Source organism: Parasteatoda tepidariorum, chromosome 2 (genome assembly GCF_043381705.1).
Source record: "Parasteatoda tepidariorum isolate YZ-2023 chromosome 2, CAS_Ptep_4.0, whole genome shotgun sequence".
NCBI lineage: Eukaryota > Metazoa > Arthropoda > Arachnida > Araneae > Theridiidae > Parasteatoda > Parasteatoda tepidariorum.
Genome location: NC_092205.1, coordinates 65,426,338 through 65,442,443, shown reverse-complemented (window position 1 = coordinate 65,442,443; position 16,106 = coordinate 65,426,338). Strand labels below are relative to the sequence as shown.

General features: G+C 25.9%; 1 protein-coding gene across 2 annotated transcripts in view; it reads right to left on the bottom strand.

Annotated features, from left to right (window-relative positions):
- Nucleotides 1-1,808: 1,808 nt before the first annotated feature.
- The window catches only part of LOC107453572 (XPG-like endonuclease), a 34,586-nt gene continuing 20,288 nt past the window's right edge, over nt 1,809-16,106 (bottom strand). For both annotated transcript variants that reach the window (XM_043041626.2, XM_043041628.2), the window contains exons 10-14: nt 12,673-12,812; nt 11,662-11,723; nt 10,001-10,123; nt 6,841-6,905; nt 1,809-2,424 (exon numbers count right to left, since the gene is read on the bottom strand). In XM_043041626.2, the coding sequence (XP_042897560.2) occupies nt 2,353-2,424; nt 6,841-6,905; nt 10,001-10,123; nt 11,662-11,723; nt 12,673-12,812 (462 nt within the window). In that variant the 3' untranslated portion in view covers nt 1,809-2,352. The remainder of the gene's footprint in view (nt 2,425-6,840; nt 6,906-10,000; nt 10,124-11,661; nt 11,724-12,672; nt 12,813-16,106) is intronic.

The window sequence follows — 16,106 nt, the reverse complement described above, 5'->3', positions numbered from 1 at the left end:
TCGCCAATGTTTCGTACGATGCGTGCAGCTGAGCGTTTTCGTGGAGATGTATCCATTCTCTGTTCACCTTGTTAATTTCATGAAGGTGTCGCAAATATTGCATGGTCAATTTTCATTCTGGTTAGAATTCCTTTGTCAACAAATTGGTTCTGATTTCTCTATCTTCATCTCATTAATCATGCATCAGATTTTGATATTTACTCAAGAACATTTACATACATAAATTATATTTTAATTAAGAAAAAAACTTAAATATAAACTGTGATTTTGGTACAATTGCAGAAACTTTTTTTACACATTTATTCGAACTATTGGTCATGACAAAAACATAAGATTATCACAGTTTTCACACCATTAGCGAGGAATTTTTATTTCCAAATTTGAACAAAAACACCTTTTTACAATTTTTTTTATAATAAAAAAAAAAAGATTGCAGAAATTTTTTTACAAATTGAAACAATCAATTCTTTTCCAACATTATTTAAAATTACAGTCTCAAAAATTCTTGATACTTTTACTCACCAATACTGAATTTATGAACTCTATATTTAATTTTACACCTTTGCAGTAATTTTAAGTATCAAAATACCTAATGAGAAAGACATCTACAATCGACCCCGCGTAGAGGGATACCATAGGTTTCAGCCAACTCTATTCAATTAATTGGGGGGGGGGGGGNGGGGGGGGGGGTCAATAAGCAATTCTTAAATGTTAATTTTTTTTAAAAATTTTACTTTTTAATGGTATAAAATGCATAGTATGCTTTAATTAAATTAACTCAATATTATGATCAATTAACAATTGTTATTAAAGCTGTTAATATATCATAAATCTCTATATTTAAAGTAACATAAAACTAAATTAATTTTAATGACAAGTATAAGGGACCATAATATTATTTTGTTCCAAATAATCAGTAATTGAAGACTGTTTTCATACCTGATTGATTCGTCAATTAATCGAAATTCGATTTTCTCATTTTTCATCATTGAAACTTGAGAAATTCTAATTTTGTTAGCTATTTCAGTTTGTGATTTTTTGAAATGTGTTACTTTTTTTATCTTCCATAAACTCAAATCATTCCTTTTTGTGCTTGTCATGAAATCAACTCACTCCATCAGTTATTCATTGGAGTAAGCTATAATTATTCTCGTTTAGAGAAAGACACACTGTACACTAGTGTGTAAGCAGGTTTTTAAAAGTTTTCAAAGCTAATAGTGCACCAGGAGGGAACCTCAAGTCTTGACTGCAAAACAAATCACTCAGTACCTTTCTTTTTGCCAAATGATGTATGAGTGAAGTAAGTCAAACAGGGGTAAAACCCCCTGAGTTTACTCAAAAGTATAACTGCTAGCAAAATTGGATTAATTCCGAAACTATATCCCTAACACCTGTTTAAAGCAAAAAATGAACAAGAAGCCTCATTGAAGTGACCACCAATTGTATTCTTTTCTTCTTAACTGAAATTTCATTCTAATTGGTGAAACATTTTTAAAAAACAAATTATTTTTCTTTCATTTCAGTATCTCTTTTTTATTCAAATAAGCGAGGAAAGGGAATACAAATAACTGTTTAAAAAAAGAAAATTTAACATTAGTATAATATAAAATGATTTGGTTATAATACCTTTTATTCATATAAGTGGGTTATTCCATTATCCGATAAGCAATTGTACCTATATATTGTAAAAGTCCAATTTATATTTTGAAAAAATACATAAATAATCAATGTCTTTCTTTAAATGAATGAATATTAATAAGAGAGTGACATATACCGTATAAAATTTCTTTATAATTAAAACAGTCACATAAGTTTAAATAATATATTTATTTAAAATTACAGATTGTAATTCTAATAACAAACATGGTTGAGTGTGAATCAAATGATTTGTACAATGAATCAGATGAACACAAAACAGTATAATATGTATTTAAATATAGTTAAAGAGATAAAATTATGTAATAAACAATATATTAAGTACAAAAATATATATAATTTTATAAAAACTTTAATTTCAAATTGCAAAAGGCATGAAAATAATAATATAATTTTAAGATTAAACACAAATAACATGCAAAAAATAAAAATTTTGCTACATTAATTTCTATCAATTAGAATTAGCACTAAAAATCTCCCTCCACAAAAATGGAATTTTTGTTTGAAAACAAATAAAATGAAGATAATATTTACGATTTAAAATGAATAATAAGATCTAAGATAATATATGAATAATAAGATAAATAATATATGAAATGAATAATAAGATATTGATAACGAAAAGCAAATCAGGAACAAAGTTTTTTCACAGAAGGCTCACCAGTAACTTCATTTCTGTTTTGTTTAGACTTTCCCTCAAGATGGAGAAGTGTATGGGGAGAATCTTTCCTTAACAGATTTGGGACGAGAGACAAGGAATTGTGTCATCTGGTATGCATGAAATAATAAAATACACAAATATATATATATATATTAATACGTATGTAAAAAACTGGAATGATTGGCATTTTTTTTTAAAATTAAGCTCTCTTCCCAAAGCTAATTTCGGCGATAGTTTTAGCAAAATTCGAAACAAAGACCATCTAAAAATACTGAAATTGAAAACAATTTTGCTACTTTGCTAAAGCAAATTATCATATTCCTTAAAGAAAAAAATTCACTAAAAAATCGTGACAAGAATCGCGATGTCAATTTTTAAATTTTTTTTATTAAAGTTAAAGATTGGTTCTACCTATGCAGTTGGAAAAAGTACTTCTCAAACAAAGTAAAAAACAACACTTCTGTGCCACAAAGAAATAGGAATTTAGCAAGAAAAAGTACGTAATTTTGAGTTCTAAACTTGCTAGAAATCTTGTTTTAAGATGAAATTTTAAAATTTGTATACAAATTAAAATGACAAAGCTTCTAGAATTTTATTCAAGTTTATTTTTCTTCAGATTTTAGCTATTTTGCAAAGAAATTTTTATCTCATTTTAAACCCAGTATCTTTTTTATCACTATACTTGTTAATCATTATACTTCAACATTGTAACAATTATAATTTTTTAGACAAGTAAAATAAAATAATAAATTTTAATCTTTAAAATTTTAAGCACTTAGAAAGTTTGCATAGAATTTATGCACATTTTCCTAATTTAAATAAATGTATGAACCGGCGAACCGACGATATGCCGAAATGGATAATGGTTGAAGGAATTGTGAAAATGTTGAATAGAACAATGTGAAAACCTACGCTTTTTGCATAATTTGTGGCAAAAATTTACTTGTGAAAAAAAACAGCTCTCATTTTGGAAATTGGGAAAATTAAGCACTTTATAAAAACACTCAATGAAAAAAAGCACTGTTAAGGGCTTTTAAAAAATCAAAAATAAGCACCTTTAAGTACTACTTAAGTCTAAGCACCCTAAAGATTATTTTCAAGTTTGATGTTAGGTTTTTTTTTAAAGTTTGAAAATTCCAAGATTTCTTTTCCACGATTTTTAACATGTGACAACTCAACAGTTTTCGGTTCAAATGCGTATTTTGAGTCCACATATAAACTAAGCCATGAAAGTATGAATTAAATTTTTCAGTTGCCACAGGCACAAAACAGCCAAATACTTACAACTCTTAAACAGTTATCGGATATACTATGATACAAGTAGCGAAAATAGTGTAGTCGCTGCTTTTTTTCATAGTTTATAGTGCAGTGCATTACTTTTTTTTAAAAAAAAAAAACATAGTGAAGTGAGTAGTGTGATAAAAAAATAGTTTGTAGAAATTCCTTGCAACTACTCATAACGTTAGTATAGTAATGAAACAAGGTACAAATGAAACAAATTTTAAATTCAGATGGGTACAAATACTTTGCAGGTTTGGCAATCGATGCAATGAGCTTTAAATGTGGAAGAAATAGTAATTTATTTACGCCACACTACAGGTGCATAATAGCCTATTGGAAGTGGTCTGGGGAGCATTCTTGAGACATAACATAGCAATTCTAATCCTCTGCAAAAGGGATGACTCCCCTTCTTTAATTGCTCAACGGCCAATGCAAGTAGTTTAGCACGTTACAATAAAACAGTTAAATGAGGACTTGGAAACTCGGCACACTTGGCCCTTTCACAGACTGATTTAAGTTATCACCCACCCACTCACCAACCACTGTCAGTCATGGTTGACTTCAGTGATCTATGAATGCGGATGTAAGAGAAGATCCACCCTTTGTGAAACAATGAGAAAAAATATAGAAAAACAAAAAGGTATTGCATAATTTATAAAAACTATGCTTGTAAAGAACATAGAGTAGCTATTCGTGAAGAGAAGTACAAGAATTGATTCTTAAGTTAATTTCAATTTATGTTGAAATATTCATTAAGGTATGAAATATTTTCATACCTTATTCTTATCTCTTGTCATAAAATATATGTGTTTCATTATGTTTAATTCAGTATAAATTTGCATTATTTCAGTAATGTAAATATTTATATTTATTTTAGGTAATAAATTAAAGATAAAAAAAAGTTTTTTTCAGTAAAATATTAATTTACAAAAATTTCAGTGTTCGCTACATTTTGATAAAAACAAGTAGGGTCCGTTTTGAATTCCTTATTTGCCAATTGTAGTAAAGGACTTACCGTGAGAGAGTAAAGTAGAAATTAAAAAGTAAATTTTTCTAAATTAATGAATAATATCAACAAAATTTATCATCAAACATAAATAACACCATGAAAATAGTCAAAATAATAAAATGGAAAGTTAAAAACAAAGAAAGAAAAAAATAAATAGCTAGATAATACCTTCAAATCAGTTTCTTCAAAAGCCAATGAATGAGTTAACATAATTTATTTCTAATAATCAAACTTTTTAAAGAATTTATGTTCAAATATATACTGGATCTAATTGAAATTTAAAAATCAGAACATAAATATTTATAATCAGAAATAACATAATAAAGGTCTGCTATTGCATAACAGAAGAAAAAGAAAAAAATATTAAAATAATGCATTTGAAAGACATTTAATGAGACTATTCTGTACATAGCAATTTATTGAGTAATATGATATTTTTATTTAATTTATAGGGTGATAAGTATATCTAATACAATAATAATAACACAAAGTTTTTTTTTCAACAAGAGGAGTGATACCTATATCATATTTCTAACAGATACACAGATTAGAAAATATAACGTGAAAAATTTTATAATCATCTTTGATCTATCTTATCTTTTATAATTAAATAAAACTTTACAATTTTCTTGCTTGAAAGCAACAATTATTTAATTACCTAAGAATTATTTTTAAGGAGTACAACATATAAATAAAACTGTTAATATAAATATGAAATACTAGCATAACAAAGCTCCCTTAAGAAACCTCAGTTTAATAGACAAAAGTTATAATTTTACAAAATTAAATAGCAACTGATCTCTTAATAAATCATATTAAAAAAATCCTAATTTAAAGCACCAGGGGCAGGAAAATTTTCATACAGAAAAGGGTAAAAAGCAAAAAAATCTCTGATATACAGAACATTACAAGCAAATAAAAGAACCTCATATCTAAAATGAATATATATACATAATAACTCTATAATACATACAGGAACATATATTTAATGTGTATGAAAATATTTTTTATAAATATATACATAAATATCTACTATAATATACAAACAGTTAAGTCCAGGGTAGAGAAATTTTGTAAAAATTATCCTAAATAATGCGACAGTTGCAGAGTAAATATACAAGCTCTAAATAAAGTTAAAATACTCCTAAAGCAGCTTAATAGATAATAACAGATCTATTTGTTTCATATGCTATACTATCAATTGTTAGTAAATAGATTCCTCTAAACTACTATCAAAAATCAGTGGTTCAAAAAGCTGATCATTGCTTTGTATTATATTAGATGTCTCCAAAAGTTTTGGTGTTAAAGCACTTTTTAAACAAAGAAACTTGTCATAAGGAGTACTATTCACAATAGATTTACAATTAGAAAATTTTGCCTTTTCGTATCTTTTATAAAAAGGGGATTGTTTAACTGAATAGAGAGGTTTTGGACTCATGTTATTTATTACATTGATAGACTTCTCAAAGTTAGAAACTGGACTAAAATTGCCAGGAAAAATATTTTCTTTATCTGACTTGACTATTTTATTTGAAAATGGCGTCAAAATTTCCTTTTTACAAATACTCTTTTTTGATATATTATGTGATTGTTCATGACTAGTATCTTCTTTTAGGATCATAGAAAAACTTTGTTCTGAATCTGTAAACTCCAGACAAAGAGAATTATTGCCTTGAGTTATTAAATGTGTAAGAAACGAAACAGAATTTTCAAGAGTTTCTTTTCCTATCTCTTGCTTATAAATCTGGCTCATATTAGGAATTGAAGGTAAAGAGGAACTAGAAGTATTTACTAGAATACTAGAACGTTTGGAAGTAATGTCCATTTCTTCACTTTTTGGATTCAGTGTTTCAATGAAACTATCAGAATCATCAAAATTCAAACACAAATCAGTTTTTTGATTTGTAAAACCATAGTTACTATCAGATAATAAATGTTTTTCAGGTTCTGCGGAGTGAATCCCAGCAGAGGAATCAGTTTCAAGATTAAATGGAAACAAACAATTAGATTCTTTGCTCATATTTAAAATATTTTCGTTATTCTGCTTTTCTGAAGAAGCAACATCTCTTCTTTCTTCATCTATAGTTAAAATTTTTATTCGTTCTAGCAATGGAAGCTCACTAAAGCTACATTCAGAATTGTCTAATTTTTCATATGTGCTTAATACTTGTGGAACAATGGCTTTATTAGTGTTTGAAGGAAATACAGATATGGGTTCAGATATAGATATTACCTTCAAAGAGTCATCAGCTTGTAAATCATTCTTAGCTTTTGACCTTGGCTTAGTAGATGATTTCACTAAAAATGTATTACAAACTAATTAATTAAGGATAAAAATGAGAATATAGAAAATATTATGCAATTTAAATCAGTGTTATAACAAGAACAATATTTGCAAACGTTTATAAGTGCATCTTTAACAAATTCCAGTTTAACAGTATAGTTAAAACAAAGATAATAAAGCCTGAGAACAAAGCATACATAGTAGCAAAGGCTTTTTATTTCTTACTTAACCTGGGTCCAAGGCCTCATTGAAAACCTGTGTGCTCTCCGGGAAAAATGGGGTCCCAAATTGAACATTTAATTCTTTAAACTGACATGTTATAAAAATGTACAACACAGAAGTAAATGATAAATACCTGGATACTTGAATTTACAAAAAATACTTGAATTTAAAAAAAAAAAGCTAGCATTTTTTATTTAGTACATTTATATAATTTTACTATATTAATTATGAATGCCACAATTTAACTCAAAGTTAAAGACTATCCTTTAGAAAATTGTAAATAATTTGAAATGAAAAGTTAAAATAATATAAAATCTTCAAAAATAATATTTCAAAACCAAAGATAAAATTTAGGAATAATTGTTCAGTATAATAAATTTATTCTAAAATTTGAGCAGAATAAATACTAAGTGGAAATCCCTTAATACTGTTTGAAGGATAACAATAATATCATTTAAAAAAAAATTTGTTTCCATTGAAGTCATGTTTCGTAAATTTTTATTAAAAAATTAATTTAATGCATACATCCTCCATAAAAAAGTAACAGAAATAATAAACAATTAAAAATGAGAATAAAATTTAAAAGTTCATACATTGCAAATTTGCTTTTTTACTTGTAAATCCTACTTATTATTTGTTTAAACAACATTAATTCTGTATCACAATGTTTGAAAAAAATGCAGAGCAGCAGATTGTTTTCTATTTAAAATATGACCAAATTTTGCTTGATCATGAAAATTAAGAACACAGTGACTTTAGAGATTTCAGAAAGAAAAAATTTCTTTACAGATTTTTTTAGAAATTAAATTTATGAAACCCACATAACAGTAGACATGGAAGTTTTGTATATTACTTTTCAATTTTTTTGGAATTTGACCTGTTATAGTGGCTCATCATCAATCCTGTCCTGTACCATACAAATAAAAAAATGTGCCATTTGGTCTAATATGCCAGCAGTTCCCTATTTTTTACGGCTATAGAACCCCTAATAGATTGAGCATCTTTTTGGCAGTTTTACAAATAAATAAATAAAATTAATTAGCCACTATGAACATACCAATCTAAGAAAGACTACTAGCTATTTTGATAATATTTAGAGTGAAGAACAAAATTTTTTCAACAATCGTTTCATCAAAAAAAAAAAAAAATAGGTTTTAACAAATAAAATAGGTTTTATGTCAAGCAGCTGCATTTGCAGGCCTGCAATGGTGCCTAGTCTAGTTTTTAATTTACATTTGCAAAAATTAATAAAATAAACTGAAATATAGTTTTTGAAAAAGAATTCTTATAAACCTTGAAAATAGTTATGAGCTAAACATAATTTGTTATTCTTGAATATGGTTATTTTATTTTGAACTGAAAAGTTCAATGAGAAATATTAATGCAATTTTTTTATAAGTTTTGCAATTAATTTTTTTACTGGCATTTTACTTAAATTTCATAAAAAATAACCAAAATATTAAATAAATTATGATTTATTGTTTAGAAATAAATAAAATAACAGATTTCAAAGACCATTACTGATCTAAAAATTCAAACTCTTCGAACCCTTCCACAGAGCCCTAGGGTTCCATGGAACATCATTTGCGAACCACTGTCATATACAATCAACCTCTCTTAAAGGAATGTAATAAGTTTAAGCCAACTGTATCCAAATAAGCAAATTATTCATGATGAATAATAAGAATCGTTAGTGTTAAGGACATAAAATATTTAAAAAAAATTAATTTATATAAAAATAAACCTATGCTAATAATAAATATAATATACACAATTTATATCAAATATCAATTTATATGAATATAATACTTTTCATTTTATTTATAGCTGAGCATTAACTCAACAGAACATTTCATTTTAACTAAACATTTTTCCACTTCATAGCTTCCTACATTTTAAAAATTTTGTGAGAAAAATATGACAAAGAGGGGGGAAAAACTCCTTTGTCCAGAACTGCCAACAACTACTTTTTGCAAAGTATTTTATAGAGTGAAAGAAAAATAACTAATGTCTGCAGAGTTTTTTGTAATTTTGCCAACATTTTAGATGCTCCTTGATGTCAAATGCTAGACTTTCTGCAAAATATTTTATAGAGTAGTGAGTGAAAAAATAACTAATGTCTGCAGAATCTTGGTAGATTTGTCAACATTTTAGATGCCCCTCCATGACAGAGCTGGAACAAAGTGGCACATCATTTTTAAATTTTTAACAACGGGGAAAATAACTTTAAAGAAAATTTGCAAAACAAAGAATAATGTACTAAAACATAAACTTTACTACCATTAGAAGAAATTATGCCGAAAATCATCAAAAACTGGAGAAAAAAAACTTCAGGATGGAAGGAAGTCTCTATTGGAGTGACCCTGATTACATATTGTATTCTCATATTTTTAACTAAAACACAGAAATTCCATTCTAGCTGAGGAAACATTTCTTTAACAATTTTCTCTCTCTTTTCTTAGCAATTAAGTGAGGGGTGAAAAATACAAATAATTCTATAAATAGGGAAATTTAACATTGATTTCTAATTAAATAGTTTGGTTCTATTTTTAATTTATATATAAAAGTGGATTTTTCGATTATCAGATATGCTATTAGTAATATTTCAGTTTAAAAAAAAAAGTAAAGTAACACAATGATAAAATAACAGAATATCACAAACTGCATTAAAAAATAATGAATTGCTAATGTTGGTACAAACGTTGCATTCTTCGTAATCATCATATAAAATTCCTTGATATTATTTAGAGTTAAAAGCTTAATATTTTGAGATTTTTTAGTCAATTAGCCCAGAAGTTTTTCTAGTAATGGTGCAACACCATTAAAACTGCATATAAACATGGTCTCAGAAAATTAAACATGCATTAAATATTTGATAGACTCTTACATTTATTTTGTTTTAAGGAATTGAAAAACTCATCAGTAACTTGAGGATAAGCCTTGGAAAATCTGTCAACAAATTCAACAGTAGAATAAGTTTCTCCAAAGTCAGGGGTTGTTTCATCTGAATCTATAAAAAAAAATTTAAAAAAACATTGAAAAGAGTTAACCACAATTTGCAAATTATTACAGGATTCAAAGTTTAAAATTGGACAAAAAACTCAAATTATAACATATCTACCATTTTACAGTTATACATATAGCATGGATTATTTTTTTGAACAACTGAAAGCTAAGACTAAAAAGTTATAGAACATTCTTTAAATTACTATTAAAAAACAGCCAGAAACAATAATGCAAAAATTATGTTAAGCAGCTATTACTTTTTTATTACTTTTTTGACAAATAAAAAATAATAAATACTTATTTAAAAAAATTTTTTTGCATCTAAATACCTTTGAATAAACAAATTTTATAATTATGTCAAACATTTTTCAATTTGCTTAAAACATACTCATGATATGGTGAAATGCGCTAGAAGTAAAATCAAGAAAAGGGGTCCAAGCTGTGGACCGCTCTTCTGACCAAACTATTGGGACTATGCTTCCCAAAATGAGGGACCATGCTCCTTAAAAAAAATTCTCCACTATTTTGAGGGTCAAAAATCGAAATCCATCAAAAAAAAGTTTAATCAAAGTCTTCTTTTGCACCTATAACATAAGTAAATTTCTTTTCAAAGCGTTCAAGCAATCAGATTATTCCTGTTCGAAATTCTTCTCATTTGTTCTCATCATTGAATTGCTTTTGCAATCATTTTTCCATTTGTTGGACATATGCTATTAAGCGACAGTGGCTGCTCCTACAAGCATAACGCTATATGCTTAAAATGGGAATTAAAAATTAGGAAAAGGACTGAAAAGTAAAGTCAAAATTACAAATTGCTTAAATATTCTAGAGATTCTGAATAGACATTTGATTAAAATAATTAAAATTCACAATGAAATTCCACAGGCAGAAGAATAAAGTGCTCTGATTTCATGCCATCATTCTATTGAAGAGAAACTTCAAAACTCAGAAAGCAACATCAAATGATAATGTTAAATTACATACAATATTAATGCAAAATTTTAAAAGAAATAACTTGAAAAAAAATTTAAATTTATAATAATCTTTAAAGTATTATATTGCACAGTACTTGTACTTTATTAAGATTTAATAAACTACACTGCTGTCAAACAAACTGTCTGTTTTAGAATTCTTTTTAATGTATAACATATTTTTACAAAAAGAAGTCAAGTATGCATGGGTCATAACTAATATATGCAATAATTTTGTGTATTCAGGATACAACAATGTTATGTTACAACATTCGTCATTGATTGGAGCACAGTAGTCAATATATTGAGCAAGACAATATATATATATTACACACACACAGTACACAAATACTCATGAATCATAAACTGTATTTTCTGTATAGCAAAGTACTTGTAGTAAAATTTTCTTTCTTACCATATCCTTGATAACTTAAAAACTTTTTAAATATTTTTCCTTACCTACAGAGAATTGAAACTTTTAACATATCGATTATTAAATAATGTGTAACTTTTAACATATCGATTCCTAAATGTTATTGTTTAAAAAAATGATGGAGGAAAAAAAACTTACACAATCTCTTCCATTGAACTTCAATACAATCTTCTCCTTTCACAGTTCTTTCTTTAATTATTCTAAAATTAATGAATATAATTTTGGATCACATGTAAGTTTTAAATTTCAGCACTAAAAATAATAAGTATGCCAAGATATATAATAAACAAACAAAAAAAGTTAAACCTAACACAAATGCAAGCTTTAAATTTCAGCACTAAAAATAATAAGTATGCCAAGTTATAATAAATAAACAAAATAAGTTAAACAAAAAACAATTGCTAAATTTTGTTGTTAAATAAAATTTGTAAAAAATTAACTTTTTTATATTATTAAACTATTTAAGAAACTTTTTAAAAAAAACGCACTTTTTATTTGGCTCTTTAAAAAAAAAAATTATTTCTTAGTCATCCAAATACAATTCCTTGGACTATTTGAGCTTGCCCCCAATGACAGGTTTCAAAAAGTTATAGTTTAAAAAATATTAACATAGTATGCAATCATGTTTATAGTTCTTTTGACAGCAGCTTTAAAATCAAATTTTACAGAAAAAATTTAAAAATTTTGGAAGGAACTATAGACTTTATAGATAAAAAACAACAACAATGAAATTTCACACTTAGTATATTTAAAACAACTAGAAAATAAATCAAAAGAATTTTGGCAACACTCTAAAAAAAGAAGTTTTTTTCTTTCTTTCCCTCCTTTTTATATGTATATAAATATATACACACACATAAAAAAAAGTTGAATGAAAGCCATTTTCAGCATTATTTTAACAATATTTGACAATTATACTTCAAATTAAATGAATTTTTATTCAACTGGAAGCAAACCAGTTTTTCAAATAGTATTTCAATTTTGAAATCTATAAAGGAGTTCAACCTTCAATAGTTTACTTAACAGAAATCAAAAAAACCTTTTAAGAGTTCTACAATTACCTGCATATCATAACGTTCATTAACTATTAATTTTTTAAACATAAATCAAGTATTATTTTCTGATATAGCATTACAAATAATTTCTTACTTTGACGGTTCTATCCATAATTTTGGCACTTTATCAGGAACTAGATTTATAAGTTGAAACTGATGCCAAGCAGTAATAACTGGTAAACATTTTTCTGAACTATTTTCTGGTGTAAAATTCCATAAAGTAAATGCTTTTTCCTAAAATAAATAATATGCAAAGAAGGTAAGAACATCATTTATACATTTCTAAGAGTAAATTTTAAAGTTTATTCTTAAAGAATAATCAAAAATGTATGACTCGATATAAATAACGTTCCAAACTATATAAAATTTGAATTTAAAATATTACAATCTAGTAAGTAGTGGTTATTAAATGGTATTAAACACTGTATTATTTTTAAAGAACAAAATAAATTGCAATTTAGTTTGTATGTTCCACAATCTGTTAATGATGAATAAGTATTTTATGTAGCAATACTATGGAGTAAAAATGGAAAAGTGCCAATTTTTCGGTATCAAGTACAAACTGACATAACTGAGTATGAGTTTCAAAAACCTGATACTTTTAAAATAAAATGCATATTAATCTTCATTTAGATCTCAACTTATTGAAGAAATTAGAGATTAAAATTTCCATGCTTTTAAAGATTGTTTGTACAGTTGATTTAAATCTAAAATAAAATTACAAACATTTAAACAATTTAACAATAAAATTACAAAAAAATAACACTCTTAGTTTATTATTGTCATTTTCAATAAAGATATACTTCAGTTCAGACAAAAATATTTTGGGAATCAAAAATGAATTTTCTTATTTTAAATTTATTTAAAAATCATTCAATTTAAGTAAACTAAAATATAAAAGAAATTTTCACCATCTTAAATTAACACATAAAGAAATGGCTTGCAATTTTTGTTAAAATAATTTTAAAAAATTTCATGTGAAAAAAATTAAAAATTAATTTTACAATAGTTAAATTAGTTTTACAATAGCTATTTAAAGAAATTCTTTATAATTTTTCAAGTTAAAAAGAAAAGCTATTTAATTACAATTTGTCTAATTTAATAAACATGAAAATGCATTCAACAAAAAGACACTCATTATAAATAATCAGGGGGCACAAAATTTTCACTAGCCAGTTGGATGAAATATGTGCAACTGACAAATATTAAAAATAGGAAGAAAGAGTTTCAGACTTTAAAACATTCCAAGATAAAAAATAAAAAAATCATAGAAAGACTGCAATGCATGTTAACAGATATATTATCATCTTTGCATGTTTAGGTCACAAAAAATTATTAATTTGGTATAGATGAGATATCATCTTCATGTATTCAAACACAAACATCTTTAATGAAATGGATGCTGCATTGGCAAAACAAGCAGAACTAACTTTGCTTAGCTAATATTGACTCAGATTCCAAAGAAGTTATATGTAAAAAGTGTTTGGCAAAGATTTCCTAATTTTCTACAAATTATATAATTTTGTGGTATTCTACTAAACTAGATATTCTGCAGAGCTTCCTGTGGAAGAAGCTTTAACCGTCATAATAGAATGAAGACAGCATGAAATGATTTGCTCAGGATTTTTAAGCATTCTCCCTTAAAAGAGTTTTACTGAAGCAATGAAATTCTCCAATGGTATTTTAGTGAAAAAAGGCACTGGTATGCATATACAAAGTGTTACAATAGTAAGAATATATCTGATATTTTTATATTCTGCTTTTTCTTATTTCATAGGTTCTTAATGATATGTGGGTGATATTCGAACCATTGAAACTTTGACAACCTTTAAAATAATTTGTTTTTCTTGTTGAAAAAAAATTTGTTTGTATATTCTTTTATGGTCTTGATCATCAAAAAGTTCTTTAAACAACATCTGTCATTTTAAAAATTGTTCATATTTTATGTAAAATTAGTGGTGAGCAACATCTGTCATTTTAAAAATTGTATTTATTGTAGGATTTTAGTCTGGCCAGTACCTTTAGAACTGAGATTTCATGCCTTAAATAATACCTGTGAAGAAATGAAATAAAATTTGTATCAATCTTCAGCTCTCAACACCTTTGAATCAGTTTTAAAAATTAATTAATTTAGAATCAATGAATTCACTGATTAATATTAATCTGACGAGTGACTTAAGACCAAGAACTAAGTTTGAAAGTAGCAATTTATTCCTTGAATTAGTCTTAGATCATTATTAATTCCTTATATTACAATATTACCTAGACTAGTTCAGATGAATACTGACAGTTACTTGGTTAAGCAAGATTTAGTTTTGAAATTATGCTATCTAGAGATTTATTTTATATTGTTATAAAATTATTATTTTTATAAGTTACTATTACAATAAGTACAAAATTCTAGAGTTTTGAAATCAATTGATGTAAAATGTACTCATTATTTTTAGGATGTATTTGTTTAAAGTACAAGGCACCTTTAAATTCTAAGAGTAAAAAAAAAAAGGAAATACAACATACCACTATTATGTGCTATGTGCAAAATATCAGGTGTCAAAGATAAAGTTCACTATGTAAAATGGGACAAATATAAAATCTCTTCAATTAGATGTAAAATATAATTAAAATAAGTTTTAGCTTTTAACAAATTTTTTCCAAGTCCAACTTTTATAGGGCTATGAAAAATTAACTATTTTTTAAATACAGTAAATATTTAAATATTCTGGCATTTTTGTTAATAGAAGCCTTATGAGTCAAAGCTCTAATTCTTATCTTTTCTGGGTTCTCTCAGTAACTACAGAGCTTTCAAAGGTAAAGTATTATATTTCCCCAAACATCTTCAAATCTGATTTTATACATTTAATAATGAAGAAATACATCATAATGCTTTAACTAAACACTAATGAATTAATACCACAAAAAAATCTCTGAAACTAGTATTCTTAAAGATATCCTTTTAATCAATAAGTAAGACTTGTATGCTTTGATTTAATGCTTAATAAAAAATTTCAGCGCTACAACAATGTGAACAATAAAATGTCATAATTTATAACATAATTAAAAAACTAATAGTTTCATTAAAAAATTTAATTTTTATTAAAAGCTTCACATTTTTGAAAAAATAACACTACACACGAGCATGAAATTTTGTCAAAAAGAATGAATAAATTTTAGAAATCTTTAAAGAAGAAATAAAATGGCTATTTTTTTAATAATTTAATTATTTTGTTAGAATAAATTAATAGTACTTATTGCACGTAAGTTTCCAACTAAATATAGACTGTATATGTTTAAATAAATAATTCTACATACTTTTGGCATGCTTAAATAAAATTACTCTCTATGTAATTAACAGGACTAGTATTTGGGACTATGTAATTAACTCAGGTAATAAGTCATAAGTCAGGACTATGTAATTAACATGTCATGTAATAAGTCATAAGTCAGGATTATGTAATTAACATGTCATGTAATAAGTCAGGACTATGTAATTAACAGGACTAGTTTTATAGCTCATTACCACAATCTAAG